The sequence below is a fragment of the Lycium ferocissimum genome, chromosome 11 (genome assembly GCF_029784015.1).
Source record: "Lycium ferocissimum isolate CSIRO_LF1 chromosome 11, AGI_CSIRO_Lferr_CH_V1, whole genome shotgun sequence".
Lineage (NCBI taxonomy): Eukaryota > Viridiplantae > Streptophyta > Magnoliopsida > Solanales > Solanaceae > Lycium > Lycium ferocissimum.
Window position 1 is genome coordinate 47,587,033 of NC_081352.1, and position 12,132 is coordinate 47,599,164.

Consider the following 12,132-nt stretch of genomic DNA (forward strand, 5'->3'; position numbering starts at 1 on the left):
TCTAACCTTATTACCTTCCATACACCATCAACCAAGAGATCGCTTTTCAAGGTAGGCATCCACCCCCCACGCCACCCCCCCCCCCCGCCCCCCGCCCAAATTCTAATCTTTCAATATTTTAAAAAACATGTACTAACCATTTAACTCTTCTTGCTCTTTAGATTATTTATTCTCTGATGCTGAACCTTTTGTAGAGTTATATACCTCATGAGTGGAGTTCTTTTCTATCCTTTTTACCTTTTTGAAGGTATAAAAATATAAGTTTGTAATGTTAGGCAAAAAAAAAAATCTAAATTTTATTTCAAATTTAGAGTTTAACTAATGCAGATATATCTGTACGTTCCATTCTTCAGTCCTTCGTCTATCCGTTGGTTAAGTTAAATTAATTCCTTTTTCGCTTTGATTCATTACACTACGCTCCTTGTTTTTTCCCTCCTTAACAATGAGACAGAAAAGGTCATCAAGATAAACGAGGCGTAATTCGGATAAGGAAAGAAAGTCCAAATTGGTCAACTAAAGAACTAAGTAGAAATGATTGTAAATTTATTCCTTGTTACTTTACTAACTGAAGTCTCTAATTTAAGTTATGTTACACTTTCAACAGCTTGTATTTACGTGCCAACTGTTGATATGGCTGTGATTGGGAGGGAGGGGGCTGCAATAAGTGCATCATTAAGTGTTCTAATGAGAAAATAAGAATGATTTAAGGGTGTGTCAACCCATATCCAGGAAGGATTTAGGCTACGATGATTGAGAGTTACTATAAAGTTTCTCAGGTTCGAGCTTGGCTAATGAAAATCCTTTCAGTAAAGAACGTTTTATTCTTCAGTGAATCTACGAGAACTCAGATTAATCAAATAGTTAGTTTGAGATAGCAAGCAGTTAGACAAAAAAAAAAAAAAAAAACTATAAAGTACCGATTTAAGGGACTGATTCGCAAGTTCTAGACCATGTGCTCTACCTCTCAAACACAAAAGAGTTGGCTTTCACTTAAAAAAGGAAAAAAGTACTCCATAACTATTAGTTATTGGCTCAATATCACTATCAATTTGCTAAAAACGGGACAATTGTACGTCTCAATTTCGTATGGAAGACTTATTCTGCAAGACAAGCTTGGTATAGATTGCAACGTTCTACATCATTTAAACGTCATAAATTTAAAAAATTAACAATTTCTAAGATAAAAAGAGTGGATAGTGTGAAAAGGAAGATAGAAAAAGAAAAACAAAGGTCTTAAAAAGGATTCGCACTTTGTAAGATTCTGGAAGGATAAGCAGAGAGAGGAGGTGTAAATTTAACACCAAATTTTCTAGAGTATGGGAATAAAGTCCCTTTGTCACATCTCTCACAGGTTTGTGACATTATTTGTACTTTTTCATCTCCCAGTTGTCGTAATTCATTTGTTGATGAATCTGCAAAAGAGTAAAGGACACTGCACCTCCACTGCCAACTACTACTAGCAATTAATACGTCCATTTCATATTCTAAAAATAGAAATTCGACTAATCAATTGATCTTCCCATGCATAATTGATTTTTTATTGATATTAGTGCCAAAACTCAACCTAAATTTGTTGAAATGTGAACCTATGTCTCATATATGCTCCCAAAATAGAGAATCTTGAATACTCGAAGAAAAATGCATACACCTAATAGAGAATCTTGAATACTCGAAGAAAAATGCACACACCTAATAGTAGTAGAATTCATTGAAAATGCATACACCTAATAGAGAATCTTGAATACTCGAAGAAAAATGCATACACCTAATAGTTGTAGTAGAATTCATTGAAAATGCATATACCTAATAGTAGTAGAATTCATTGAATGCGTTCGGTCAACAAGGGAGGTTTCTGCTTGTCGAGCTTCCCCAACTAACGATGAGATCTAGGCTGAATAGCCATATTTCGCCTTGACAAGACGGTACTCTGATAGATTTAACTACAATTTCAGGAAAAATTTGATGTACATACTAAAATAAATCTAGATTTGAACTATGTAATTTCAATATGTTGCAACAGACACGAATACTATCGAAAGAGTACATGAAAAATATTATGCACGCACTATACAACGTAGAATGGATTGCTTGCTTTCAAAAATGAATTGCTACACGGTACGCATGAGTATTGACTTTTATAACAATCCTCCTTCAAATGAAATTCAATGAAATTTACAGAGATCGTGTTAGACCCCGTCTTTATTCTTTATTACATTTTTTTTTGGGGGGGGGGGGGGGGGTTGGGGGGTGGGGGTTGTGGACTCTTTTGGGTGAAATCAGAAACGCATTTCTGTGTTGAAGTATAGGCATAGGAAACAAGGAGGTACAGAATTCTGTATTCAACCAAATAAGACTATCAGGGAGAAGACAAAAAAAGGTTTACAAGAACAATAAATGAAGAAAACACTTTCTGAAATCAAATCAACTGAACCTATTTGAGAGAGATATTATGACCCCACCATCTAAAAGAAATCTCACTGCAAATCCTTAAAAAAACTTTAATTTTATTGGTCTTGATATATCCTCGTTTTACTAGAGGAAAGATAAAAATGCATTTGGTAATTCAAACAGTTGCTCTAGACCGTGATATGCTAAAATTGATAGTATAAGCCCAATCCAATATTGAGAAAAGTGCTTGTGCAATCATCTCCAAACTTTTTCAATTTTTTTTTTTTTTTTTTTTTTTTAACACCAGAGAATATAGAACTTTTAGACATATAATATACAGTGGAAACTTGATAGCAAAAAGAATTAGTGAAAATTTCATAATGAAAATATACTAATACAACTAAAGTCTCTATAACCTGCTCAAAATAGCTTCAGTCTTTCCCTTTTTTATTTTTCTCTAAATATTGTTACCACTTAGCCGAGAAAGATTTTTCACGTGAGTGAAAATTTCCAGTAGTACATTGCTCAACTCAGAAAAGAAACGAAAACTAAAGCATCATTTCGTCCATCAAAGTAACTATTCTTACATAATTTATGCCTTCAAAAAATGCTGAAGTTATCCGCGGTGCTCGTGTTTCTAATTATAAAGTGTGGCTAAGTGATCCAGCTCACATTGAGCCTAACGCACAGGTGGTTTGGCTGTTACGGGCCAAGAGATATTAAACGATGATGTAGGCAGCGTTTCCGGGGGAATACAATATCTTTCTTTGAAGCGGAAAATGGTGCCACCGATTTATAGGGAACCTAACAGTAGCGGAAATGACACTGGACCAGGCACAGCAATAATCATCCCTGTATAGTGAAGGTTCAATAACAAAGACCCTTGGAAGAAAAGAAAAGACCTTTCAGTTTGCAGAACAAACGTAATAAAAGAGTGATATTACAATATCATTTACAATGTTGCTTTGAGTTTTAGTATAAAATGAAATAAAATCTTGCACAGAATAGTGTCATGTACAATGTCGCTTGAATTTTTAGCTCCACAGACCAATCAAAGTCTCAAGATGGTCCAAATGAAATGAGCAAAAGGGCACTCACTTGAGATCAGCAGATGCACCAAAAGTTTCTCCACAATCTCCAATCTTTCTTCACCATGAGATCAGATTATTCTGAATTACGCTTGCCCTGAAATTTGGGATTTAGTGACATTTCAATCTCTTCAAGAGATCGACCTTTAGTCTCGACTATAAAAAAGTAAGCAAAGGCTGCTGCCAACAACGAAACAGCACTGAAGCTTCCATAAATTGGTGCAACACCAAATTTCTCAACGAGTTCCAGAAAAAATAAACCCACCAAGAAATTAAAGACCTGTTCAATAACCATAAATAAGTCCAGATTAATGGAAACATCTTTCACCTAGGGAAACTATTGCTGCTGAGAACAGAGAGGAAAAGGTAAAAATGAAACTGAGAGAGTTCATGCAATCAACTTAATAGATTGCAGCTAATTAGTCTGAAGCACTGAAATGACACATATGATCTTGATACATACCCAATGAACGGAAAAACTAAATCCCATTATCTTCCCCCGTGTCCTGCTGCTGCTTAGCTCTGGTATTATAAGACCAGTTACTGGACCAGCTCCAACAGCAAAGGCGAATATATATCTACACCAGAGTGAAATGTTGAAGAGAGAGCACAAGGAAATTTAGGTAGTATTTTTGGAGCATTTTTCGTATGGATGCATACAAGATTGTTCCCAGTATTGATAAGCTGTTGCTTATTTCACCGTCCATCGGAAAGCTGATAGCATAGACAATCAGAAACATTGACAAAGCCTGCAAAAGATAGATCCAATGGAAGTGAGTTGACTATTCACTATTTGAAAAATGACCTCAAAGCGTTTCTATTTTTATTTTTCCTTTTCTCTATTATTGTGATAGAAGAAATGGAAACCAGAAACTTGCATCTTCAGGGAGACTTATTTTTCAGCCACCTTACCATTTCCCCCATGCATAACAAGCTTGAAGCCTATAACCCTTAGTACACAAGATATCTAACCATACCGAGTGGCAAGATAAATTCCAAGTCCCTTAAATATTACTCCTGAAAACACTTGATATATATATAGGTCTAACGGTGTTACTAAAACCGGTCGCTTCAGCGCTTAAAGCGTTAAGCGAGATGAGGCGACAGGTCAGCCCTTTTGTTCCATGAAGCGAGGCAATCTAAAAATGCTCGTTCAGCAGCAGAAGCGAGAAGGAGGCGTGAAGCGTCGCTTTTGCAATAAAAAAAAAAAAAAAGGCGAAATTTTTGGAAATTTGAGTGAAATAAGGGTTAATTTTAGGTCTAATTTTAAAACAATTGCAACGGACTTACGCATCTTCTTCGTTGCTCTTCTCCTCCAATTCTAGGATTTCAAGGTAAGTTTTCCCCATTTTTTTCTTCTCTTCTCTTCTCCTCTGTTAGTTTACTGTCGTTTTTTTATTTTTTTTATTTTTTTGTTTTTTTTTTTTATCTGTTTCTCTGTTTTGTTAGATTTTTTTCTTATGATGGTTATTGGCTATCTAGTTCTAGTATCTATTGATTACTTTTAATTTAAGAATTGAAGATTTACTTAATATGTTATTTCGATTGAGTTATTGGTTATTTACCTATGCAAATTTAATATTTTTTATTCTTGTCCTAAATTGCGCTTCAGTTGAAAAAAGTGTGTGCTTCGCTTCACACTTCTCGCTTAGGTGAAGTAACCCCTCGTCGCTTTTTTCCGTTTCTCGCTTTCCAAAACACTGGGTCTAAGAGACATAACAACGCAGTAAACAATTTACGTTAAAACTTTCACTTTAGGAGAGAAAGACATTTTTCCCTCACCATTCCAGCGTAGCTTCCAACTAGAAGCCTCTGCCTCCCCTGCTTATCCATCAAGTATAAAGCACACAGTGCACCTGCAAGAAGCACATGGTAACAACTAAACATTATCTCGCAATGAAGTGAGCTCAAACAGGTGATGCAAAGTGCATCTCATGTCATTTGACCCATTACTGACCTGCAAAGTTGGTCAGTCCGACATATAAGCTTGCTAAAGCGCTGCTTGAGATTCCAACATCTTTGAAAGTCAAGGACGAAAAGTAGAGAACTCCATTTATACCAGCTAACTGTTGAAGTACAAACAAGGCACCTCCAATGGCAGCAACTGCAGGAAAAGAACAAAGTTGAAGCCTAATTTGGAGGATTGACATTTTTATGTGCTCGTGCAACATGCATAACATCATCACTCAGCGGATTATGACACATTTTACACCAAGATGTGCGAGCACCCAGCACGCTGTACAGAAAAGAACTTAAGACAACTGACGAAGATATTACAGCCAACCAAGTAATAGAGTAGCCAAAAACTTGTAATGCGGAGATAATAATCTGCTTAAATTCCAAAGTCATCTTTAAAAATGTTCAACTCTAAAAAGTGGAGACAGCTGTTAAATGTTGCCAGCTAACTCACATTATGAGCAATCCCGCAGAGCACCAGATATACACTATAGCAGAAAACTCATAATTTTGTCCTGGAATTATGCAGTTTTATTTTTCAGGCATATTTTCATGATATTCCCCTCATACCCCAACAATACAACCCCTAAGAAGCTGAGTGACAATCATCAAAGTCAATTCCATCCACTTTAATCAAACAAAAAAAGAAACTGGTTTGCAATTATGGAGGTTTTAGGCAACTGAATGGATCAAAATTAGCACACAGAAGATAACCTATATATGAAATCTAAGGAACCACCTTAAACCTAATAAAGAATCATGTATTAACAAAAAGACCACCTTCATACAACCTCTAGAGTGTGGTTCCTCTAGGAGTTCCAGCCAACTGCTGTCCAAGTCACCCCCATCATTCTTTATGACAGACTCAAATTCTTTGATAGCTTTATCTACTTCTGATGAACCCCATAAGTTTTTGATGACTTTTTTTGCCTCATCGAGTCTCCCAGCCTACATATATCTCCCATAGCAAAATTAGCAGCATACATAGTAACAGGAGTCAATACAAACATGCCATGAATAAAAATTGATACCTTGCATAGCCAGCGAGGGCTCTCAACGGAAAATTGCATACCAAGAGCAAGAATAAATCCTGGAACACTTGCAATATAAAGCATTGTCCTCCACCTGCCAATGGTTGCATCAAAGAATCCAACATGAGAAGCATGAATTTCTATGCTTGTTGCATAATATCTTGCCTACTTCTGGTAAGAAACCATTAAAAGGACAAGAAACTAAGGGATTGATTGGTTCACGGTCTGATCAGGCTTCGATTATGTTGATAATATAATTAAGTAAATAAAGTGTGCTCTCTCTAACAGCTTAAGCTTTTAGATGAGATAGTTACACACTTCAACATGGTATCAGAGCAGGTAGAGTGTCTGGGATCGACTCTCACCGCCACCCATTATAAAGAAAAATAAAAATAAAAATCCACGTGCTTGGCCATGAAAAAAGAATAAGACCCACATGTGAGGGGGTGTATTGATCATATAATTAAGTAAATAAAGTGTGCTCTCTCTAACAGCTTAAGCTTTTAGATGAGATGGTCACACACTTCAACATATTATAATGTAATAATTGTTATGCAGGTGAATAATAGTGTAAAATATATTATGTGGTGAATATATCAATGTACTTTTTATGCTACAAGTAATAATACATGGATTGTTCCATGGATTTCCTAGTTTAAGGGCATTTTTGTCTTTAGATACTCTAATCGACATATTGCGAAATTGATAATACAAGTATTCATCCTCCACATTCTATCCCGTAAAAAATAATACTTAGATTCTAGCATAAGTTATGGCAATATTGGTGCTTATGTAGAGTTCCCAACAGGAAACCAAATGTTCCATAGTTATGCAGAGATTGTGTTAGTTTTACGGAAACCAAATGCTATAGAGTTTTACGCAACAGCAACAACAACATACCCAGTGTGTTCCCACAAGTGGGCGCTAGGGATGCTATAGAGTTTTATATCAAAATTAATTTTTCTTATTCCTCAAACCAACTGACCCCTAAAAGTATCAGAATATAGAACATAAAATGAAAGAGGGAGGAGAATCAACTAGTTCATTCCCATACAACCGAGCAGTCCACAGAACATAGATGTTGAAACTTGAAATGTAAAGTAACATATAGACTTCAAAAACTGAAAGGCATCACATGCATATATAAACTATAAAGAAAGGCCTCCAAGGGTTTAAAAAGTCTTAAATATAACATGAAAGCTGGATCTAGTTTCCAGTGAGGATACAAAGTACCATCACACTTGCAATTTAGGAGCTCTTGCAACAATGCAACATAATAGATTCAAATATCTTCCAACAATGTTCTGTACACTGGTTGCAGCATGGAGTTGGTTAAGGAAGGTAGTGGGGTAGAAAAAGATAATTACAGGTACTCACCAGTGGGGATCATTTTCCGAGGGAATTGCCAGACAAAGTGATGCAATAATACCAACGCATGTACCAATTTGGCATAACGACCCCAGGGAGCCCCTATATTTCGTTGGGGCAACCTACAACATAAACATTTACGATTATCCGAGAAATAAAATGTCTCTTCAATATATCTCTTGACTCCCTACATATATCTGAGTGAGCTATACATATGTATTGTCAAACAAAAGAATATCCCACAAACAATTTCCCAAATCAAAGGGTCATTCTCAAAAAGCCTTTCCCTCCTTGGTAAAGGATTCTCGTGACGTTCAAGAAGAAGGGAAAAAACATCACTCCAAAAAAAGATTTGGTGACAGTGAGCACAAAACTTGAAAACCAAAACTATCATCTCTCTGCTGCAGTGATCTTCCAAGATCTTTTAGCATCTCTTATGGAAGATGTCTGAAGTTCCAATTGTTTCCATTAAGAAATTTTCGCTTTTCTTCTTCTTTTCCCAAAATAGGCTAAGTGATGACTTATACATAAGCAAATCTCATCATAGATCAAGACAAGCACAAGTTTTTCAATCTGGAAAGACAAAAGTAGCCCAAACGGCCAAACTTTTCCCTAGTACAACAATCAGACTTGCCTCCCCATGCACCCCAGAAATTAACAGAAAAACCAAATGTTAGCATATGCGAAAGAAGAACTTTTTAACAAAGATTCCAGAATGAGGTCATAGATAAAGAAATTATAAGAGCATTACCTCAGAAATATAAATTGGAACTAATACTGTATTAACACCAATACCAAGGCCAACAAGGAATCTTCCCAAGAGCATTTGTTCAATGGACTGAGCTTGTGCACTGTCAATTGAAGGACACCACACAAATTAATGGCGGTTACTGAAACACAAGCAAAATATTCTTCTCCTCTTTCCAGTTGTTAGGCTTAAACAAGAAAGTTTAACAATTGAATGAGGGTATACCCTATTTGCAACTGTTGAAACATCTTGAGAGGATCAAATTCTTGAAAAGCATAACTTCATCTCAATTTACAAGATAAGTTTTTTATAAACGATGAGTTACTTTCTCTCAATTCTAAGACCAGCTTCTATCAAACTAAAATGAAATTTCAACTCTTACCTCAATCACTATAGCAGTAGAAGAGAAAATATAGATTGAGACTAAGGGAGTAACCTTCTTATGTTTTCAAAATCTGAAAAGCTTTGTTTATGTACTTCCTAGACCATTACTAATGTAAACATTTCTCTCAAATGGCATATGAATCGATGTCCAAAATAAGCCTAAACATTAGGAAGGTTGATCATACTAGGAACTCATAATTCTTTTGGGGTAAGAGCAGCATTTTGCACCTTTCAATTACAAAAATATAGATAGCTAATAAATCCAAGCTGCAAACACCAAGATGCATGCATAAATGAATTACCTTACAATTGCCCCAAGAATAAGTGGTACTGTGTCAATTTGAAATGTGCGACAACAACCAATTTTATCAACAAGGGAACCACTGGCTATGCTTCCTATGAATGCACCACCAATAAATATGCTCACCACAAGTCCTTCAAGAAATGAATTCCCCTCAAATCCAAGCTCTTTGGCAATTGATACAATAGGACCATTCATTACTCTACAGAACAACAAAAACTGATAATTAGTCCCAAAAGACTAAAAAAATATACAAATTACTTCAGAAGTCTGCAGGCTACCAAGGAAACATAATGCTGAAGTTTTTCTTTTTTAATTCACTATATAAGTTGCAATGATCAACAGTTGAAATTTGTTTAGCTAAGATAAAACATTTAAGGGTGTGTTTGGTATGGAGTAAAACACTTTCAATTTTCTCATGTTTGGTTGGTCAAAATATTTGGAAAACATTTTCTCTAGGAAAACGAGTTCCTTAAAATGAGGAAAATGACTTCCCTGATGGAAGTAAGGAAAACAATTTCCATAAGTGGCATTCCACGTTAATTGTCTCCTCCTCACATTCAACGCACCCCACCTCCACCCCCACCCCCACCCCCATAGCCCTCAATCCCTACCATCCCCCACGCTCCTACCCTCCACCCCACCCCCATTGTATTTGCCTAGATTATATGAAACGCTTTTGGATAATATTTTCTGGTTACTTACCAAACACCAGGGAACAAGTAAAATCCAACATATTTTCTAGGAAAATGTTTTCTTTCCTTCATAGCAAACACACCCTAAGCTCCCGTTTGGTCATAGATTTTGGGAGCATATCTTAGATAAAAAAAATCTTTGTTTGGCCATAAAATTTTACAATAAAAAAAAAACCCCATCTATTTATGACCCATCTAATTCTATCTACCATATTTCCACAATTAAGCAGTCTCTTCTATAAAGTGAACGAGCTAAGCTAGTTACTACCGTTGTTGTTTTTTTCTTGAACGGATGGATCTTTGTATTGTAATTTGAATTGTATTAGCTAGTAAGTGTGTTATTAGCAATAGTTATTAAAATATCATGTTCTGCATAATTTGGGATTAGCAAGTATGTATGTTTTGTATGGTTGGCTAGTCTTGATAGTTTTTAAAACTTATGCGTATAAGTAATGTTTCATGTTTTTCAAACCAAAAAGTGCAATATGTTTTGAAAAACTATGGCCAAACACATTTTCAAAACTTGAAAAGCTTCACCCAAATTTTTCAAAAATAATTTGGGAATCTATGGCCAAACGCTAGCTAAGAGTCCACAACAGATGCCTTTTTCAGCGATCATGGAGTGTGTGTATGCAAAAGTAAACATCATTTTTGAACTTCTTCATAAGCAAATCACTTTTTCATGTGCTTAAGTGTTCCTTTTAGTACTTTCTCAATAAGGAATAAGAAGTATTATAATTACCCAATGTGATAACCAAATAAGAAATTGGACATTGAAGCAGTCAACACATGAGGAAAGGCAGGTAACCATCCCAAATCCACTCCATTATCATCAACACCAACAACCTTTTCTTGTAACAACTCATCTTCATCATCTGAAGAAGAAAAAAAACTGAACTTTTTATTCAATTCAATCTTGAAAAAAAAACCCAAATACCAAATAAACACAGAACAGTAAATAAGACCTCCATTCGCAAACTTTATATCTGGGGGTTGCTTTTTACTGCTAGCAGAAACTTTGAGCTCTCTGGGAAGGGAAAAAGAAGTTGAGTGGTAAAAAGGGTATTGTGTATTTCTTGGTAAAGGGTGATAATAGTGATTTTTTGGGTTGAAATGGGGTGTGAAGGAGCATTGAAGAGGGTGAAGTGCTGGTGCTCGATGCATTGAGATGAAGGTTCTTGATGTTGCATTGTGGCAAAACCATAGAGAGTTGGAATAATCATTGGAAAAAGATCTCTGGGTTTGGAGGTGCGCTGGGACCCGGCCTTTCCAGAACCCGATAAGAATCCGGGTCAACTGAATTAGAACTCTATTTAAGGCATACCTGAATTTCATTAGATGTTTGGAAAGCTCTTCAAATGGATTGGTTTTTAATTTTTGTCTTTCAAAATTAAACTTATGCCAAGTGAGTATAAGTTTTTAAGGCGCATAGCATAATTTGTGAAATATTATGATGTGGTAATATAAACTTATCTGTTTGTTTGGCATAAAAATTAAAATATAAAATAGGATTTTTTTTATTTTTTATTTTGCAAATGATCCATTTTATTATTTTTCGTATGGGCAGTTAAATTAATTTAATATATATATATATTTAATTATAAAAAATTTAAAATAATATTTTTAAAAATATAATTTATGTTGCCTTTATAAATGATATTAGATTAGTTATTTAATAATACATTGTTTCTTGAAAATATTTTAATTAATAATCATACATTATTTAATTAATCAAATTTGAAAAAAATAACTTATGTATATAATTTTAAATTATTTAGTTCTAAATAAATAATCTATACATAGTTAATGAACTTTTAAGACAAATACATAATTTTTGTGAGAACATCATGGGATTAGGGGTTCGAACATGGATATGGAAAAAAAAAAGAATATTTATAAATATAATGTCATTAACCGGATTATTGAATGCGGATATCGAGCACCAATCGAAAATCAAAGAACGTGAAAAATGAGGTAGGAGGTTCGATAGCTTTTTTTGAAAAAATAAACAAAAAAAAAAAAATTGACTTAAATAAATAAGATTCGGACCTAAAAGTAATTAATTAAAAAGTTTTAAAAAAATTTGAAAATTATTTTTAAAATCGAAAATATAATCTAAACAAAAAACAAAAAAAATTGACTTAAATAAATAAGATTAGGACATAAAAATAAT

At 34.7% G+C, this 12,132-nt stretch overlaps 1 protein-coding gene across 2 annotated transcripts; it reads right to left on the minus strand.

Annotated features, from left to right (window-relative positions):
• Nucleotides 1–3,248: 3,248 nt before the first annotated feature.
• LOC132035918 (probable plastidic glucose transporter 1) lies at nt 3,249–11,205 on the minus strand. 2 transcript variants are annotated; one of them, XM_059426084.1, is made up of 12 exons: nt 10,925–11,205; nt 10,702–10,825; nt 9,266–9,466; nt 8,583–8,682; nt 7,841–7,953; nt 6,464–6,557; nt 6,224–6,380; nt 5,434–5,580; nt 5,259–5,332; nt 4,137–4,225; nt 3,940–4,054; nt 3,249–3,756 (listed from the first exon to the last, which is right to left on the minus strand). In XM_059426084.1, exons 1-12 carry the CDS (start codon nt 11,121–11,123, stop codon nt 3,553–3,555), a joined length of 1,617 nt encoding a protein of 538 aa, XP_059282067.1. In that variant the 5' UTR covers nt 11,124–11,205; the 3' UTR covers nt 3,249–3,552. The 2 variants fall into 2 exon arrangements, with proteins under 2 accessions (XP_059282067.1, XP_059282066.1); XM_059426083.1 differs by having other exon boundaries at nt 10,702–10,834.
• Nucleotides 11,206–12,132: the final 927 nt, after the last annotated feature.